The 20,609-nt window shown below is 49.7% G+C and overlaps 1 protein-coding gene across 3 annotated transcripts in view; it reads left to right on the top strand.

The window, feature by feature from the left end:
• The window catches only part of tmem214 (transmembrane protein 214), a 90,936-nt gene that overhangs the window by 7,367 nt on the left and 62,960 nt on the right, over positions 1 to 20,609 (top strand). For all 3 annotated transcript variants that reach the window (XR_010465493.1, XR_010465492.1, XM_065026105.1), the window contains exons 2-3: positions 12,106 to 12,296; positions 16,348 to 16,498. Coding sequence is in view for 1 of the 3 variants with exons in the window: in XM_065026105.1 (XP_064882177.1) it covers positions 12,106 to 12,296; positions 16,348 to 16,498 (342 nt within the window). In the remaining 2 variants the exon portion in view is untranslated. The remainder of the gene's footprint in view (positions 1 to 12,105; positions 12,297 to 16,347; positions 16,499 to 20,609) is intronic.

Raw genomic sequence — 20,609 nt, 5'->3', positions numbered from 1 at the left:
GGCTAGTCAGGTAGCCCCTTCAGCCCACTGGCTAGTCAGGTAGCCCCTCCAGCCCACTGGCTAGTCGGGTAGCCCCTCCAGCCCCTCCAGCCCACTGGTTTGTCAGGTAGCCCCTCCAGCCCACTGGTTTGTCAGGTAGCCCCTCCAGCCCACTGGTTTGTCAGGTAGCCCCTCCAGCCCACTGGTTTGTCAGGTAGCCCCTCCAGCCCACTGGTTTGTCAGGTAGCCCCTCCAGCCCACTGGTTTGTCAGGTAGCCCCTCCAGCCCACTGGTTTGTCAGGTAGCCCCTCCAGCCCACTGGTTTGTCAGGTAGCCCCTCCAGCCCACTGGTTTGTCAGGTAGCCCCTCCAGCCCACTGGTTTGTCAGGTAGCCCCTTCAGCCCACTGGCTAGTCAGGTAGCCCCTTCAGCCCACTGGCTAGTCAGGTAGCCCCTCCAGCCCACTGGCTAGTCGGGTAGCCCCTCCAGCCCCTCCAGCCCACTGGTTTGTCAGGTAGCCCCTCCAGCCCACTGGTTTGTCAGGTAGCCCCTCCAGCCCACTGGTTTGTCAGGTAGCCCCTCCAGCCCACTGGCTAGTCAGGTAGCCCCTTCAGCCCACTGGCTAGTCGGGTAGCCCCTCCAGCCCCTCCAGCCCACTGGTTTGTCAGGTAGCCCCTCCAGCCCACTGGTTTGTCAGGTAGCCCCTCCAGCCCACTGGTTTGTCAGGTAGCCCCTCCAGCCCACTGGCTAGTCAGGTAGCCCCTTCAGCCCACTGGCTAGTCAGGTAGCCCCTCCAGCCCACTGGCTAGTCGGGTAGCCCCTCCAGCCCCTCCAGCCCACTGGTTTGTCAGCCCCTCCAGCCCACTGGTTTGTCAGGTAGCCCCTCCAGCCCACTGGTTTGTCAGGTAGCCCCTCCAGCCCACTGGTTTGTCAGGTAGCCCCTCCAGCCCACTGGTTTGTCAGGTAGCCCCTCCAGCCCACTGGTTTGTCAGGTAGCCCCTCCAGCCCACTGGTTTGTCAGGTAGCCCCTCCAGCCCACTGGTTTGTCAGGTAGCCCCTCCAGCCCACTGGTTTGTCAGGTAGCCCCTCCAGCCCACTGGTTTGTCAGGTAGCCCCTTCCAGCCCACTGGTTTGTCAGGTAGCCCCTTCAGCCCACTGGGTCAGGTAGCCCCTTCAGCCCACTGGCTAGTCAGGTAGCCCCTTCAGCCCACTGGCTAGTCAGGTAGCCCCTTCAGCCCACTGGCTAGTCAGGTAGCCCCTCCAGCCCCTCCAGCCCACTGGTTTGTCAGGTAGCCCCTCCAGCCCACTGGTTTGTCAGGTAGGCCCTCCAGCCCACTGGTTTGTCAGGTAGCCCCTCCAGCCCACTGGTTTGTCAGGGAGCCCCTCCAGCCCACTGGCTAGTCAGGTAGCCCCTTCAGCCCACTGGCTAGTCAGGTAGCCCCTCCAGCCCACTGGTTTGTCAGGTAGCCCCTCCAGCCCACTGGTTTGTCAGGTAGCCCCTCCAGCCCACTGGTTTGTCAGGTAGCCCCTCCAGCCCACTGGTTTGTCAGGTAGCCCCTCCAGCCCACTGGTTTGTCAGGTAGCTCCTCCAGCCCACTGGTTTGTCAGGTAGCTCCTCCAGCCCACTGGTTTGTCAGGTAGCTCCTCCAGCCCACTGGTTTGTCAGGTAGCTCCTCCAGCCCACTGGTTTGTCAGGTAGCCCCTCCAGCCCACTGGTTTGTCAGGTAGCCCCTCCAGCCCACTGGTTTGTCAGGTAGCCCCTCCAGACCACTGGTTTGTCAGGTAGCCCCTCCAGACCACTGGTTTGTCAGGTAGCCCCTCCAGCCCACTGGTTTGTCAGGTAGCCCCTCCAGCCCACTGGTTTGTCAGGTAGCCCCTCCAGACCACTGGTTTGTCAGGTAGCCCCTCCAGCCCACTGGTTTGTCAGGTAGCCCCTCCAGCCCACTGGTTTGTCAGGTAGCCCCTCCAGCCCACTGGTTTGTCAGGTAGCCCCTCCAGCCCACTGGTTTGTCAGGTAGCCCCTCCAGCCCACTGGTTTGTCAGGTAGCCCCTTCAGCCCACTGGCTAGTCAGGTAGCCCCTTCAGCCCACTGGCTAGTCAGGTAGCCCCTCCAGCCCACTGGCTAGTCGGGTATCCTCCAGCCCCTCCAGCCCACTGGTTTGTCAGGTAGCCCCTCCAGCCCACTGGTTTGTCAGGTAGCCCCTCCAGCCCTCTGGTTTGTCAGGTAGCCCCTCCAGCCCACTGGTTTGTCAGGTAGCCCCTCCAGCCCACTGGTTTGTCAGGTAGCCCCTCCAGCCCACTGGTTTGTCAGGTAGCCCCTCCAGCCCACTGGTTTGTCAGGTAGCCCCTCCAGCCCACTGGTTTGTCAGGTAGCCCCTCCAGCCCACTGGTTTGTCAGGTAGCCCCTCCAGCCCACTGGTTTGTCAGGTAGCCCCTCCAGCCCACTGGTTTGTCAGGTAGCCCCTCCAGCCCACTGGCTAGTCAGGTAGCCCCTTCAGCCCACTGGCTAGTCAGGTAGCCTCCTCCAGCCCACTGGCTAGTCGGGTAGCCCCTCCAGCCCCTCCAGCCCACTGGTTTGTCAGGTAGCCCCTCCAGCCCACTGGTTTGTCAGGTAGCCCCTCCAGCCCACTGGTTTGTCAGGTAGCCCCTCCAGCCCACTGGTTTGTCAGGTAGCCCCTCCAGCCCACTGGCTAGTCAGGTAGCCCCTTCAGCCCACTGGCTAGTCAGGTAGCCCCTCCAGCCCACTGGCTAGTCGGGTAGCCCCTCCAGCCCCTCCAGCCCACTGATTTGTCAGGTAGCCCCTCCAGCCCACTGGTTTGTCAGGTAGCCCCTCCAGCCCACTGGTTTGTCAGGTAGCCCCTCCAGCCCACTGGTTTGTCAGGTAGCCCCTCCAGCCCACTGGTTTGTCAGGTAGCCCCTCCAGCCCACTGGTTTGTCAGGTAGCCCCTCCAGCCCACTGGTTTGTCAGGTAGCCCCTTCAGCCCACTGGTTTGTCAGGTAGCCCCTTCAGCCCACTGGCTAGTCAGGTAGCCCCTTCAGCCCACTGGCTAGTCAGGTAGCCCCTTCAGCCCACTGGCTAGTCCCCTTCAGCCCACTGGCTAGTCAGGTAGCCCCTTCAGCCCACTGGCTAGTCAGGTAGCCCCTTCAGCCCACTGGCTAGTCAGGTAGCCCCTTCAGCCCACTGGCTAGTCAGGTAGCCCCTTCAGCCCACTGGCTAGTCAGGTAGCCCCTCCAGCCCCTCCAGCCCACTGGCTAGTCAGGTAGGCCCTCCAGCCCACTGGTTTGTCAGGTAGCCCCTCCAGCCCACTGGTTTGTCAGGGAGCCCCTCCAGCCCACTGGCTAGTCAGGTAGCCCCTTCAGCCCACTGGCTAGTCAGGTAGCCCCTCCAGCCCACTGGTTTGTCAGGTAGCCCCTCCAGCCCACTGGTTTGTCAGGTAGCCCCTCCAGCCCACTGGTTTGTCAGGTAGCCCCTCCAGCCCACTGGTTTGTCGGGTAGCCCCTCCAGCCCACTGGTTTGTCGGGTAGCCCCTCCAGCCCACTGGTTTGTCGGGTAGCCCCTCCAGCCCACTGGTTTGTCGGGTAGCCCCTCCAGCCCACTGGTTTGTCGGGTAGCCCCTCCAGCCCACTGGTTTGTCGGGTAGCCCACTGGTTTGTCGGGTAGCCCCTCCAGCCCACTGGTTTGTCGGGTAGCCCCTTCAGCCCACTGGCTAGTCGGGTAGCCCCTTCAGCCCACTGGCTAGTCGGGTAGCCCCTCCAGCCCACTGGCTAGTCGGGTAGCCCACTGGTTTGTCGGGTAGCCCCTCCAGCCCACTGGTTTGTCGGGTAGCCCCTTCAGCCCACTGGCTAGTCGGGTAGCCCCTTCAGCCCACTGGCTAGTCGGGTAGCACCTTCAGCCCACTGGCTAGTCGGGTAGCCCCTCCAGCCCACTGGCTAGTCGGGTAGCCCCTCCAGCCCACTGGCTAGTCGGGTAGCCCCTCCAGCCCACTGGCTAGTCAGGTAGCCCCTCCAGCCCACTGGTTTGTCAGGTAGCCCCTCCAGCCCACTGGTTTGTCAGGTAGCCCCTCCAGCCCACTGGTTTGCCAGGCTAGTTGGCTAGCAGGGTTGTTGGCTTTAGCAAAGTCAGTCAATTTGAGCAGCGTAGCCTCGTCCTTGCCTGCCTTCGGGCCCCATATAGCCTTGAATGACCGTAGTTGGTAAACCGCTATGTTAGTTAGCCTGCTGCTAGACAGCAACGGAAATATCACAAAGAAAGTAGGTTCTCCGTTCTTGTCTATAAAATAGATTTCGCAGATCCCCTTGAAACCATACTCCCCCCTCGGAGCCATACTCCCCCTCCCTCGGAGCCATACTCCCCCTCCCTCGGAGCCATACTCCCCCTCCCTCGGAGCCATACTCCCCCCTCCCTCGGAGCCATACTCCCCCCTCCCTCGGAGCCATACTCCCCCTCGGAGCCGTACTCTCCAGGGTCCTCGGAACTTTGCTACCCCATTGAAGTTTAAATGTAAAATGTTTAAGCTAACCCGATATTATACTTAAGTAGCCTAATGTTACGAATTAATACAAGGACCTACATGTTCTGTTTTTAAAGGACGAATTGGCTCCCTAAGCCATAACAGCCAAATACTACATCTAAACATGAAGCGATTCTCAATAGCGGTAACTTACGGTTCAAGAAACATAAATTCCTCTACTTTCATATCACCCGTCTGTCTTCGGTTTACAAACATGTGTTTGTTAACGCAGATGGCTAATTAGCACAGGTCGTTCACTGTCTTCCGTCTGTTTTCGTAAACTAACGCAGAAATATGGCCTTGTGGGAACCCTATAAAGGTGTGTATAAATTTGACCTTTTTCTGTTTAAAAAAATATATTTCTAGCTGATATGAAGTGTGTGTTTGGAACACTTAGGTTGGAGTCATTAAAACTTCTCACTTCAACTGTTTGTGCAGAAGATTTGCAAGTAGAGATACTGGGGTGCAATGGAGCAACAAAAAAAAAAACTAAGGATGAGGTAGTTGGGTGGGCTATTTACAGATGGGCTATGTACAGGTGCAGAGATCAGTAAGCTGCTCTGAAAGCTGATGCTTAAAGTTAGTGAGGGAGAAATGAGTCTCCAGCTACAGTGATTTTTGCAATTTGTTCCAGTCATTGGCAGCAGAGAACTGGAAGGAAAGGCGGCCAAAGCAGGAATTGGTTTTGGGGGTGACCACTAAAATATACCCGCTGGAGCGCGTGCTACGGGTGGGTGTTGCTATGGTGACCGGTGAGCTGAGATAAGGCGGAGCTTTACGTAGCCAAGACTTATAGATGACCTGGAGCCAGTGGGTTTGGCGACGAGAATGAAGCGAGGGCCAGCCAACGACAGTGTACAGGTCGCAGTGGTGGGTGGTATATGGGGCTTTGGTGACAAAACAGATGGCACTGTGATAGACTGCATCCAATTTGCTGAGTAGAGTATTAGGGGCTATTTTGTAAATGACATCACCGAAGTCAAGGATCGGTAGAATAGTCAGTTTTACGAGGGTATGTTTGGCAGCATGAGTGTAGGAGGCTTTGTTGCGAAATAGGAAGCCGATTCTAGATTTAATTTTGGATTGGAGATGCTTAATGTGAGTCTGGAAGGAGAGTTTACAGTCTAACCAGACACCAAGGTATTTGTAGTTGTCCACATATTCTAAGTCCAAACCGTCCAGAGTAGTGTTGCAGGCGGGCGGGGTGTGGGCATCGATCTGTTGATGAGCTTTAGTTTAGCATTTAGTTTTACTTTCGTTAAGAGCAGTTGGAGGCCACGGAAGGAGTGTTGTATGGCACTGGCAAGAGCAACATCATTGATGTATACAGAGAAGAGAGTCGGCCTGAGGTTGAACCCTGTGGCACCTCCATAGACTGCCAGAGGTCCGGACAAAAGGCCCTCCGATTTGACACACTGAACTCTATCAGAGAAGTAGTTGGTAAACCAGGCGAGGCAGTCATTTGAGAAACCAAGGCTGTCGAGTCTGCCAATAAGAATGTGGTGATTGACAGAGTCGAAAGCCTTGGCCAGGTTGATGAAGACTGCTGCACAGTATTGTCGGTTATGATATCGTTTAGGACCTTGAGCGTGGCTGAGGTGCACTCTTGACCAGCTCTAAAACCAGATTGCAAAGTGATGGAGGTACGGTGGGATTCGAAAGGGCTAATCTGTTTGTTGGCTTTCGAAGACTTTATGAAGGCAGGGTAGGATGGATATAGATCTATAACAAATTGGGTCTAGTGTCTCCCCCTTTGAAGAGGGGGATGACCACGGCAGCTTTCCAATCTTTAGGGATCTCTGATACGTAAGAGAGGTTGAACAGACTGGTAATAGGGTTTGCAACAATTGAGGCGGATAATTTTAGAAATAGGGAGTCCAGATTGTCTAGCCAGGCTGATTTGTAGTTGTCCAGATTTTGCAGCTCTTTCAGAACATCAGCTATTTGGATTTGGGTGAAGGAGAAATGGGGGAGGCTTGGGAAAGTTGCTGTGGGGGGTGCAGAGCTGTTTGTAGGGGTAGCCAGGTGGGAAGCATGGCCAGCTGTAGATTAATGCTTATTGAAATGTATTACTTCCCAGGACGTTACTGAGGTTAGATAATAACATAGTACCGAACAGGAGGGTCCACATTTGTTTGAAAAATCTATCCTTTGCTTTCCTAACTGCTTGTGTATATTGGTTCTTAACTTCCCTGAACAGTTGCATATCGCGGGGACTAGTCGATGCTAATGCAGAACGCCACAGGACGTTTTTGTGCTGGTCAAGGGCAGTCAGGTCTGGAGTGAACCAAGGGAGATATTTATTCCTGCTTCTAAAATGTTTGAATGGAGCTTATTTAAGAAGGACTATATCTATTCCTAGTTCTACATTTTTTGAATGGGGCATGCTTATTTAAGATGGTGAGGAAGGCACTTTTAAAGAATATCCAGGCATCCTCTACTGACTGAATGAGGTCAATATCCCTCGAGGATATCCTGGCCAGGTCGATTAGAAAGGCCTGCTCACTGAAGTGTTTTAGGGAGCGTTTGACAGTGATGAGGGGTGGTCGTTTGACTGCGGCTCTGTAGCGGATGCAGGCAATGAGGCAGTGATCACTGAGATCCTGGTTGAAGACAGCAGAGGTGTATTTGGAGGGCAAGTTGGTCAGGATGATATCTATGAGGGTGCCCGTGTTTACGAATTTGGTGTTGTACCTGGTAGGTTCCATGATAATTTGGGTGAGATTGAGGGCATCTAGCTTAGATTGTAGGATGGCCGGGGTGTTAAGCATGTCCCAGTTTAGCTCACCTAACAGAACAAACTCTGACGATAGATGGGGGGGCAATTAATTCCCATATGGTGTCCAGGGCACAGCTGGGGGCAGAGGGGGGTCTATATCAAGCGACAACCGTGAGAGACTTATTTCTGGAAAGGTGGAATTTTTAAAAGTAGAAGTTCGAACTGTTTGGGCACAGACCTAGATAGCTTCTCAGAATGCATCCAATTTTATTGGTCACATACACATGGTTAGCAGATGTTATTGGTCACATACACATGGTTAGCAGATGTTATTGCAGTGTAGCAAATTGCTTGTGCTTCTAGTTCCCGACAATGCAGTAATGGCTACCTAATACTCACACATCTAAGTGAAGAGATGGAATATGAGTATATGGATGAGCGATGACCGAGCAGCAATAGATGGTATGAAATAGTGTATATACAGTGGGGCAAACAAGTATTTAGTTAAATACAAAAATTGTGCAAGTTCTCCCACTTAAAAGGATGAGAGGACTGTAATTTTCAGCATTGGTACACTTCAACTATGACAGACAAAATGAGGGAAAAAAATCCAGAAAATCACATTGTAGGATTTTTAATGAATTTATTTGCAAATTATGGTGGAAAATAGGTATTTGGTCAATAACATAAGTTTATCTCAATACTTTGTTATATACTCTTTGTTGGCAATGACAGAGGTCAAACGTTTTCTGTAAGTCTTCACAAGGTTTTCACACACTGTTGCTGGTATTTTGGCCCATTCCTCCATGCAGATCTCCTCTAGAGCGGTGATGTTTTGGGGCTGTGCTGGGGCAACACAGACTTTCAACTCCCTCCAAAGATTTTCTATGGGGTTGAGATCTGGAGACTGGCTAGGCCACTCCAGGACCTTGAAATGCTTCTTACGTTACCCGGGCGGTGTGTTTGGGATCATTGTCATGCTGAAAGACCCAGCCACGTTTCATCTTCAATGCCCTTGCTGATGGAAGGAGGTTTTCACTCAAAATCTCACGATACATGGCCCCATTCATTCTTTCCTTTACACGGATCAGTCGTCCTGGTTCCTTTGCAGAAAAGCAGCCCCAAAGCATGATGTTTCCACCCCCATGCTTCACAGTAGGTATGGTGTTCTTTGGATGCAACTCAGCATTCTTTGTAGTGACGACGTCTTCTCGTTGTGAAAAATAGAAACACAAACTACAGGCTCCATGACATTAGCAACCTGGATGTCCAAAATAGCAGATCTGGTGGATTTTAACACCGATAAACCCCTCCGTTTTAAAAATGATTTCCGTATATGTCAATCTAGCAAACCAGGCAGCAAAAAGTAACTTTCTAAACAATGTTTTGGTTTGTTTCTAGCTTGTTAGCTAGCTAAGGTTTAGTTAGCTGGCTAGCCCAGCAGTTCATATAATGACATCATATATAGCTGATGTCTTAACTTTAGCTCATTTGTATTCATTATTACAGGGAAATAAACTCACACAAATCCTTATTTACAAGTTAATGGTGAGCTGATTACATAAAATAGCTGATGGTTGTAAAAAGTGAGTGACGAAGTGAAAGCAGGGCATTCTACCGGAGAATTGTAGAACTTGGACACAGAGACCAACGTTGTATTCTAATTTGAATTTGGTGCAGGTCATGTTGTTCTTCACATTACCTTCTCTGGTTAACACACACCCTATCAAATACAGTCAATGTTTCTTTGTCACATGCACAGGATACAGAAGGTGTAAACGGTACACTGAAATGTTTACTTGCGTAGTAAACTAGCTAAACAATTCAAATCAAATCAAATTTTATTTGTCACATACACATGGTTAGCAGATGTTAGTGCGAGTGTAATGAAATGCTTGTGCTTCTAGTTCCGACAATGCAGTGATAACCAACAAGTAATCTAACTAACAATTCTAAAACTACTGTCTTATACACAGTGTAAGGGGATAAAGAATATGTACATAAGGATATATGAATGAGTGATGGTACAGAGCAGCATACAGTAGATGGTATCGAGTACAGTATATACATATGAGATGAGTATGTAGACAAAGTAAACAAAGTGGCATAGTTAAAGTGGCTAGTGATACATGTATTACATAAGGATGCAGTCGATGATGTAGAGTACAGTATATACGTATGCATATGAGATGAATAATGTAGGGTAAGTAACATTATATAAGGTAGCATTGTTTAAAGTGGCTAGTGATATATATTTACATTTCCCATCAATTCCCATTATTAAAGTGGCTGGAGTTGGGTCAGTGTCAATGACAGTGTGTTGGCAGCAGCCACTCAATGGTGGCTGTTTAACAGTCTGATAGCCAATTAACCTTAATCCCAATTTGTTACTACCCTGCATGAATTTGTAGCTAAAGCTAGCTAACATTGGGCTTTAACTAGTGACTCATGGCTCTGAGACATGAGTAATATTACTACACAGATCATACATGTTAGCGAGCTAACAGTACACTTTAGCTTGCAATGGAAATGACTTTCTGACTAAATTCGGAACGTATATCTGAAAATGTAGCTAGCCTAGACTCTTACTCGTGTACATGGGTAAACACTTCTCCCTCTGTCACGGATGCCATGGTTACCCTTAGTTTGAAGATGTATAAAACACCGATCTCTGGATTACAACAGCTTTCTGTGTTCTCTTTTCGACTCTCCGCAATCAAACGCCAGAATTTTCTTCATCTCCTTAGCTATCGTACTCGGATTCCACTAATTTCAAAACTCGGTCCTTCAGAAAGTGGAGAGCAACACTTTTCAGTTCTTTATTAAGCCACATTAGAAAGAATGACCATATACATATGAAATAGAATTACATATTGAGCAGCTCATGTTATAGACGGACACGTGCTACGTGGCAGACCAATCCCCTCTCCTCATGTCCAGCCCATCCATTATCTCAGCCAATCATGGAGAGCAGGAACGTTCCGGTCTTTCTCTGTGGCTAAACCAACTAGGCTTGTAATTTCACAACTTTATTTTGTATTTACAGATGGTATACAATTTATTAAGGCACATGAAAGTTAACATGTTACCGACGGTATTTCTGCCAACAAATGCCTCTCCTGTGAAGTAGTGACGCGTGACACACCGAATTTCCTGAAACGAGTCACTTGCATTCACCTTAATTGTGAATAGTGTCGTGTCTTTGGCTATGCCGGATTAAGTGATATGACATGCTATTCTATAAAATAATTTCTCTGTAATTAATATTACCTGATTGAGCTAATCATGTAAATGTAATTAACTAGAGTCGGGGCACCACAAAATAATATTATATAGGATAAAATATATAGTGTTTGAAAAGTTTTATAGCCCATGTCCCTTCACAGGGGCGGGCCACTGATTGAGCAGAGCCCTAACCTTATGAAAACCCAAATCCCACATTTTAGAAGCTAAAATCACATTTCATCCCATCACGAATAATTTCATATTCAAACATTTAAATTGAACAACAATTCCATGTGAATCCGATAACTCTGATGTGTAGACTTTCCACTGTAGAGTTTATGTCATCGTCTCATTGATGAGAATGTCTCAGATGACAACCGAACTGACATCATATTCATTAAGTACAACCGCATATGTTCAATTGGTCGGATTACCAGAATATAGTTCATTTCCCCCCACCTTCTGATGTTCCCAGAATCTCTATGTTAACCAAGGGGTTTGCAAATGTAACATCAGTAGGGTAGAGAGTGGAAAAAGGGGGGAAGAGGTATTTATTACTGTCATAAACTTACCCCCAGGTAGCGTCATGACAGTAGGCTTACAGTACATTTTGGTTTATCAAGAGATTTACCATTCAAATAAATTCTTACCTTTCTGTGTTTTTACTACGTAAGAGTCAAATTGTAATTGATGCATCAATGCATACATGACTGTTCCAGAAGAATTGACCCTAAAACATTTAAAATGTATTGATCTTGAACTCAAAAGATGCCCAACGATTGGACAGAGCAGTAAGTTGAGTTTGTCTGGCTCAAGTGATCTTTTTCTTTGCCTTGTTATCGAGTGTCGTGATACTGAACCTGGTATCGAAGTCAACATTCTGTTTTTATTTTTTGACATTTTTTTATTTATTTACAAGGACTTTTAGTTGAGAAATTTAGGAGCACAGGCCAAATGATTTGAAGAGTACTTTTATGATAAGAAACGACTAAGTTTATGGGTAAACATTTTGCTCAATCAATTACAATGTACCCTTAAATATGAGTCATTTAGGTGAGATACATGTTCAGCTGCCCCTTTAAGAGTCGGGCTGTTAGTATTGGGATTGGCATGTCTGTCTGTCTGAGGGATGAGATTCTCCCGGTCTCTTCACTAGCAGTTGAGCAACCTGGCGTGTGAAGATACTGTAAATAGCCAAGGAACATAAGGACAGTCACACTTTGTAGTAGACTTTCTGTCAAATTAGACCAACTTCTATGCCTGCGCTTCTAAAAATGTATCTTTCAGCACGTCACTCCGAGCGCACAGCTCCTCAGACACGGTTGCTTTGAAGGGTGGGAGATGTGGGATTCCTTGTTTATGTGATTACGCACTGGAGACCTCTGCCTTGTATCTTGACAACCCTAATCTATACATGGTCAAACTAAGCTTTACACTGACGGACTGGAGGGAGGCAGATCGAGGCAGCCTGAAGGAGTCTTTGCCTCATTTTGCAACATAACACTGAAGGTCTGAGCTATAAACGTTCTCTCCATCTGTCTTTCTCTCTCCTCTCTCCATCTGTCTTTCTCTCTCCTCTCTCCATCTGTCTTTCTCTCTCTCCTCTCTCCATCTGTCTTTCTCTCTCTCCTCTCTCCATTTCTGTCTTTCTCTCTCTGACCTGTTGTTGCAGCTCCCCTGGTGACATCGGGGACATTGTTCGAGGCTTTTGAGAAGATGGGGAAGAAGCATAACAAGGAGCAGGTTCCTCCAGCCGAGCCCAGCAACAAGAAGCCTTCAGCGGGCAAACAGAAGGCCAAGCTTCCCCCTGCCTCTACACAGACACACAACACACACAAGAACCTGGAGGATGCATTCAAAGCTGTGAGCCACACACACGTACACACCAGCAACTTACACACATGTCCGCAACACAAGGTACACACACACACACGGAGGAGTGACTGTATTAGACCAATCTAGGGGCGAAAGTCGCATTAAATAATCTCACTGTTTTGCACAACATCATACGCTTGTTTCCATACTGTTTCAGTGTCATGGTGCTCCAGGACTCAGTCTCAGGTATAGGGTTGCTACTGGTAATTTACCAAAGTTACTGGAATCTTCAGGATAATTAACAGAAGCGATATGGCAATCCTATCGTGACTTTGGTCATTTATACAAATGTATTGATATTAGAGGTCTTCATGGGTCCACCTGTACCCGAGACCCGGTGACCCGAGGGGGTCCGGATCCACCTGTACCCGAGACCCGGTGACCCGAGGGGGTCCGGATCCACCTGTACCCGAGACCCGGGGACCCGAGGGGGTCTGGGTCCACCTGTACCCGAGACCCGGTGACCCGAGGGGGTCCGGGTCCACCTGTACCCGAGACCCGGTGACCCGAGGGGGTCCGGATCCACCTGTACCCGAGACCCGGTGACCCGAGGGGGTCCGGATCCACCTGTACCCGAGACCCGGTGACCCGAGGGGGTCCGGATCCACCTGTACCCGAGACCCGGTGACCCGAGGGGGTCCGGATCCACCTGTACCCGAGACCCGGTGACCCGAAGGGGTCTGGATCCACCTGTACCCGAGACCCGGTGACCCGAGGGGGTCTGGATCCACCTGTACCCGAGACCCGGTGACCCGAGGGGGTCTGGATCCACCTGTACCCGAGACCCGGTGACCCGAGGGGTCTGGATCCACCTGTACCCGAGACCCGGGGACCCGAGGGGTCTGGATCCACCTGTACCCGAGACCCGGTGACCCGAGGGGTCTGGATCCACCTGTACCCGAGACCCGGGGACCCGAGGGGTCTGGATCCACCTGTACCCGAGACCCGGGGACCCGAGGGGGTCTGGATCCACCTGTACCCGAGACCCGGGGACCCGAGGGGGTCTGGATCCACCTGTACCCGAGACCCGGGGACCCGAGGGGGTCTGGATCCACCTGTACCCGAGACCCGGGGACCCGAGGGGGTCTGGATCCACCTGTACCCGAGACCCGGTGACCCGAGGGGGTCTGGATCCACCTGTACCCGAGACCCGGTGACCCGAGGGGGTCTGGATCCACCTGTACCCGAGACCCGGTGACCCGAGGGGGTCTGGATCCACCTGTACCCGAGACCCGGTGACCCGAGGGGGTCTGGATCCACCTGTACCCGAGACCCGGTGACCCGAGGGGGTCTGGATCCACCTGTACCCGAGTCCCGGTGACCCGAGGGGGTCCGGATCCACCTGTACCCGAGTCCCGGTGACCCGAGGGGGTCCGGATCCACCTGTACCCGAGTCCCGGTGACCCGAGGGGTCTGGATCCACCTGTACCCGAGTCCCGGTGATCTGAGGGGGTCCGGATCCACCTGTACCCGAGTCCCGGTGACCCGAGGGGTCTGGATCCACCTGTACCCGAGACCCGAAGGGGTCTGGATCCACCTGTACCCGAGACCCGGTGACCTTGTTGTTGGCCAGTCAGTGGCAATAGGCTACAGTCATAAGTCCTCCCTCCATGTGTGGCGAGAGTTAGGAGATATCTGATCAATGGAAGATGGAATTAAAAGGAGAAGGATAGGCCACAACGACCAAGAGCCAACAGGTCGGCTGCAACGTGATATTCTGAATGGAGTTGTTGGAATTGTTAAGTGTAGGATGAGGGAGCACATGCAGCCTCAATTAGCCTAGCTATATTCGCTAGCTTAACTCGTTTCTCCCCCAGGTTAATGCATTCAACACAGGTACTACGTAATCATATATGATAAGTAACCTATTAGTCTACTATAGCGCTAGAGAACTTGGTTGGTTGCTGTCTCTCGTGTCTCCCTCCTCACCGTGTCAGTATGGCCCCTCCCCCGCCTTCTAGAGCACCACCCCTCTCCCTCCTCACTGTGTCAGTATGGCCCCTCCCCTGCCTTCTAGAGCACCACCCCTCTCCCTCCTCACTGTGTCAGTATGACCCCTCCCCTGCCTTCTAGAGCACCACCCCTCTCCCTCCTCACTGTGTCAGTATGACCCCTCCCCTGCCTTCTAGAGCACCACCCCTCTCCCTCCTCACTGTGTCAGTATGGCCCCTCCCCCGCCTTCTAGAGCACCACCCCTCTCCCTCCTCACTGTGTCAGTATGACCCCTCCCCTGCCTTCTAGAGCACCACCCCTCTCCCTCCTCACTGTGTCAGTATGGCCCCTCCCCTGCCTTCTAGAGCACCACCCCTCTCCCTCCTCACTGTGTCAGTATGGCCCCTCCCCCGCCTTCTAGAGCACCACCCCTCTCCCTCCTCACTGTGTCAGTATGACCCCTCCCCTGCCTTCTAGAGCACCACCCCTCTCCCTCCTCACTGTGTCAGTATGGCCCCTCCCCTGCCTTCTAGAGCACCACCCCTCTCCCTCCTCACTGTGTCAGTATGGCCCCTCCCCTGCCTTCTAGAGCACCACCCCTCTCCCTCCTCACTGTGTCAGTATGGCCCCTCCCCTGCCTTCTAGAGCACCACCCCTCACCGTGTCAGTACGGCCCCTCCCCCGCCTTCTAGAGCACCACCCCTCTCCCTCCTCACTGTGTCAGTATGGCCCCTCCCCTGCCTTCTAGAGCACCACCCTCTCCCTCCTCACCGTGTCAGTATGGCCCCTCCCCTGCCTTCTAGAGCACCACCCCTCTCCCTCCTCACCGTGTCAGTATGGCCCCTCCCCTGCCTTCTAGAGCACCACCCCTCTCCCTCATCACCGTGTCAGTATGGCCCCTCCCCTGCCTTCTAGAGCACCACCCTCTCCCCTCCTCACCGTGTCAGTATGGCCCCTCCCCTGCCTTCTAGAGCGCCACCCTCTCCCTCCTCACCGTGTCAGTATGGCCCCTCCCCTGCCTTCTAGAGCGCCACCCCTCTCCCTCCTCACCGTGTCAGTATGGCCCCTCCCTGCCTTCTAGAGCACCACCCCTCCTCACTGTGTCAGTATGGCCCCTCCCCTGCCTTATAGAGCACCACCCCTCTCCCTCCTCACTGTGTCAGTATGGCCCCTCCCCTGCCTTCTAGAGCACCACCCCTCTCCCTCCTCACCGTGTCAGTATGGCCCCTCCCCGCCTTCTAGAGCACCACCCCTCTCCCTCCTCACTGTGTCAGTATGGCCCCTCCCCTGCCTTCTAGAGCACCACCCCTCTCCCTCCTCACTGTGTCAGTATGGCCCCTCCCCGCCTTCTAGAGCACCACCCCTCTCCCTCCTCACTGTGTCAGTATGACCCCTCCCCTGCCTTCTAGAGCACCACCCCTCTCCCTCACTGTGACCCCTCCCCTGCCTTCTAGAGCACCACCCCTCTCCCTCCTCACTGTGTCCCTCCTCACTGTGTCAGTATGACCCCTCCCCTGCCTTCTAGAGCACCACCCCTCTCCCTCCTCACCGTGTCAGTATGGCCCCTCCCCTGCCTTCTAGAGCACCACCCCTCTCCCTCCTCACCGTGTGAAGGATATTTCATGTTGAACACTAATTACACTAATGGTAATCAATAAGTTGATGGTTGATATCAGTAGTGACTGTTGCCAGAAAGTGTCTCACTTGAATCCTTCAACATGCTAGATAAGATAGATAATAGATAACATGCTAGATATAACATATTTTACATGGTTATTGTGGTAGCTGCTAGCCTTACTATTTTAGTAGACTGTACATTACGAAATGTAGCTTCAAGAGAACGTTAGACCTCATTCAATTGACTGGACGTGGGTTAGGTAGTATTATGTATGGTAATTCCTGTTCTGTTCCAGATGGACGTGGGTTAGGTAGTATTATGTATGGTACTTCCTGTTCTGTTCCAGATGGACGTGGGTTAGGTTGTATTATCTATGGTACTTCCTGTTCTGTTCCAGATGGACGTGGGTTAGGTTGTATTATGTATGGTACTTCCTGTTCCAGATGGACGTGGGTTAGGTTGTATTATGTATGGTACTTCCTGTTCCAGATGGACGTGGGGGAGCTGAAGCAGCAGTTGGACCGGAGCCAGACTCTGTTCCCTGACAACCCGTCAGTGTGGGTCAAAGACCTGGCAGGATACCTAAACCACGCCCTGGCTGCTCCGGAGACTGATCCCACCCTCAGCAGCTACACACACGGTCAGTAACCACCACCAAAACCAGGGCTCTAAATTTGAAGAAAATCATTGGAACACTAGTGGTCTGTTAGGAGCACCACATGAAATCTAAGAGCACCAGAAAATATAATTTCTTTAATCAATTGAAATGCAGCTTATATTGGGCCGGTTGTGATACAGCCTGGAATGGAACCAGGGTCTGTAGTGACGCCTCTAGGAAGCAGCGTCTCAGACCGCTGCGCCACTCTTGTGAAGCTAGAAACTAATATGTGACACAAATACATTTATTTATTATAAAAAGCTAAAAGGTTATGAATACCTCATTGAAATGTGTCATTTGTGGAATCGTAGGTTTCTACATTGTAGAAGCACTATTTTACTATTGAGATGCATTTCATAAAAAGTTTTTAGACTTATCTTATCTTATCTTGTAGACTTATCTTATCTTGTAGACTTATCTTATCTTATCTTATCTTATCTTGTAGACTTATCTTATCTTATCTTGTAGACTTATCTTATCTTATCTTATCTTGTAGACTTATCTTATCTTATCTTATCTTGTAGACTTATCTTATCTTATCTTGTAGACTTATCTTATCTTATCTTGTAGACTTATCTTATCTTATCTTGTAGACTTATCTTATCTTATCTTGTAGACTTATCTTATCTTATCTTGTAGACTTATCTTATCTTATCTTATCTTATCTTGTAGACTTATCTTATCTTATCTTGTAGACTTATCTTATCTTATCTTGTAGACTTATCTTATCTTATCTTATCTTATCTTATCTTATCTTATCTTGTAGACTTATCTTATCTTATCTTGTAGACTTATCTTATCTTATCTTGCATTTCATTGAAAATTGTACACTGTCATTCATTCATTGATCTCCTGAAAAGTGATCCCTTTTTTTAATGTGCCCCCTAATGGTTGGATATACTGTTGAAGTTACCATGTTGTTAGCTAGCTAGCCAATTAGGTAACACATAGGAACAAAGTGTAAAGAAATTGTCGACGACGTCGATGCATGAGTAGTTTAGACTGGTTTCTCAATGTAAAATACGGTGATTCGCTGTAGGAAGATTAAAAAATACTGCTCTGGTAATATGGGTCTTTAGACCCAGTTGGGCTAGAAGCTGTGATAATGGTCCAACCCATAACGCTAAAGAATCTGCACTGCCCTGTTTCTCTGAAACAACGGTACAGCAAAGTCTTATCATTACTACAATCTGGGAGATTGTTTTTTCCTTGTCGCACAGTTCTCCCAAAATAAAATGTATGGTCGCACAGTGAAATATCTCGTTGCATATGCAACCAAATTGGCTGGGCTGGGTTCCATCCCTGAAGGGGTCTCCCCCTTCCCTGGAGAACAAAGCTGATCTCGACCTAACCACCCATGGAGGTACGTCACTCGCCGTGGAAGTCGAAGAAGGTGTTCTCTGACAAAGGGTGTCTCCATGGTGATGTTGAGCCCGGAACTGACACGGAACAGAAACAGCTTTGCCGCCCTGCATCCAGAGGTACCTGCGTCTTCGTCCTCGATTCTGTCTCCCTCTCTTGTGGCTTCTACCTCGAGTTCAGATCCTCAGAGCTCCCAGCCTCATCAGACCGTGAAGCTGCCTGAGACACCGGCCCATTCAACATCACCAGCTGTCATCATAGGCAGCTCTATGGTAAGAAACATCTCGGCCCCCAAGGCAAAAACACTGTGCTACACACGAGTACAGGACATAACAAGGCTGCTTCCGACTGTTCTAACTAGAGGTTGACCGATTTAATTAGGGCCGATTTTCAAGTTTTCATAACAATCGGAAATCAGTATTTTTGGACACCGATTTGGCCTATTATTATTATTATATATATTTTTTTTACACCTTTATTTAATCTTTATTTAACCAGGCAAGTCAGTTAAGAACACATTCTTATTTTCAATGACGGCCTGGGAACAGTGGGTTAACTGCCTGTTCAGGGGCAGAACGACAGATTTGTACCTTGTCAGCTCGGGGATTCGAACTTGCAACCTTTCGGTTACTAGTCCAACGCTCTAACCACTAGGCTACCCTGCCGCCCCAACAATGACAAGCCACCGGGGTCTGACAAGCTGGATGAAAAATTACTGCGGATAAAAGCAGACGATATTTGACCAGATACAATGCTATTTCACAGTGAACAAATTGACAACAGACTTTCAGCGCGCTTACAGGGAAGAGACAGTCAACAAGCACAGCACTTACAGGGAAGAGACAGTCAACAAGCACAGCACTTACAGGGAAGAGACAGTCAACAAGCACAGCACTTACAGGGAAGAGACAGTCAACAAGCACAGCACTTACAGGGAAGAGACAGTCAACAAGCACAGCACTTACAGGGAAGAGACAGTCAACAAGCACAGCACTTATAGGGAAGAGACAGTCAACAAGCACAGCACTTATAGGGAAGAGACAGTCAACAAGCACAGCACTTATAGGGAAGAGACAGTCAACAAGCACAGCACTTATAGGGAAGAGACAGTCAACAAGCACAGCACTTACAGGGAAGAGACAGTCAACAAGCACAACACTTACAGGGAAGAGACAGTCAACAAGCACAGCACTTACAGGGAAGAGACAGTCAACAAGCACAGCACTTATAGAGAAGAGACAGTCAACAAGCACAGCACTTATAGGGAAGAGACAGTCAACAAGCACAGCACTTACAGGGAAGAGACAGTCAACAAGCACAGCACTTACAGGGAAGAGACAGTCAACAAGCACAGCACTTATAGGGAAGAGACAGTCAACAAGCACAGCACTTACAGGGAAGAGACAGTCAACAAGCACAGCACTTATAGAGAAGAGACAGTCAACAAGCACAGCACTTATAGGGAAGAGACAGTCAACAAGCACAGCACTTATAGAGAAGAGACAGTCAACAAGCACAGCACTTATAGGGAAGAGACAGTCAACAAGCACAGCACTTACAGGGAAGAGACAGTCAACAAGCACAGCACTTATAGGGAAGAGACAGTCAACAAGCACAGCACTTACAGGGAAGAGACAGTCAACAAGCACAGCACTTATAGGGAAGAGACAGTCAACAAGCACAGCACTTATAGGGAAGAGACAGTCAACAAGCACAGCACTTATAGGGAAGAGACAGTCAACAAGCACAGCACTTATAGAGAAGAGACAGTCAACAAGCACAGCACTTATAGGGAAGAGACAGTCAACAAGCACAGCACTTACAGGGAAGAGACAGTCAACAAGCACAGCACTTACAGGGAAGAGACAGTCAACAAGCACAGCACTTATAGGGAAGAGACAGTCAACAAGCACAGCACTTACAGGGAAGAGACAGTCAACAAGCACAGCACTTACACAAATGATTGATGAAATGATTGTGGGGGCTGTCTTGTTAGACTTCAGTGCAGCTTTTGACATTATTAATCAGTCTGTTGCTGGAAAAACGTATGTGTTATGGCTTTACACCCCCTGCTATAATGTGGATAAAGAGTTACCTGTCTAACAGAACACAGAGGGTGTTATGGCTTTACACCCCCTGCTATAATGTGGATAAAGAGTTACCTGTCTAATAGAACACAGAGGGTGTTATGGCTTTACACCCCCTGCTATAATGTGGATGAAGAGTTACCTGTCTAACAGAACACATAGGGTGTTATGGCTTTACACCCCCTGCTATAATGTTGATAAAGAGTTACCTGTCTAACAGAACACAGAGGGTGTTATGGCTTTACACCCCCTGCTATAATGTGGATAAAGAGTTACCTGTCTAATAGAACACAGAGGGTGTTATGGCTTTACACCCCCTGCTATAATGTTGATAAAGAGTTACCTGTCTAACAGAACACAGAGGGTGTTATGGCTTTACACCCCCTGCTATAATGTGGATAAAGAGTTACCTGTCTAACAGAACACAGAGGGTGTTATGGCTTTACACCCCCTGCTATAATGTTGATAAAGAGTTACCTGTCTAACAGAACACAGAGGGTGTTATGGCTTTACACCCCCTGCTATAATGTTGATAAAGAGTTACCTGTCTAACAGAACACAGAGGGTGTTATGGCTTTACACCCCCTGCTATAATGTGGATAAAGAGTTACCTGTCTAACAGAACACAGAGGGTGTTATGGCTT

The sequence above is a fragment of the Oncorhynchus nerka genome, linkage group LG13, assembly GCF_034236695.1.
Source record: "Oncorhynchus nerka isolate Pitt River linkage group LG13, Oner_Uvic_2.0, whole genome shotgun sequence".
In the NCBI taxonomy this organism is placed as follows: Eukaryota; Metazoa; Chordata; class Actinopteri; order Salmoniformes; family Salmonidae; genus Oncorhynchus; species Oncorhynchus nerka.
Note: the sequence above shows the minus strand (reverse complement) of the source record. Positions and strands in the feature narration are given on the sequence as shown.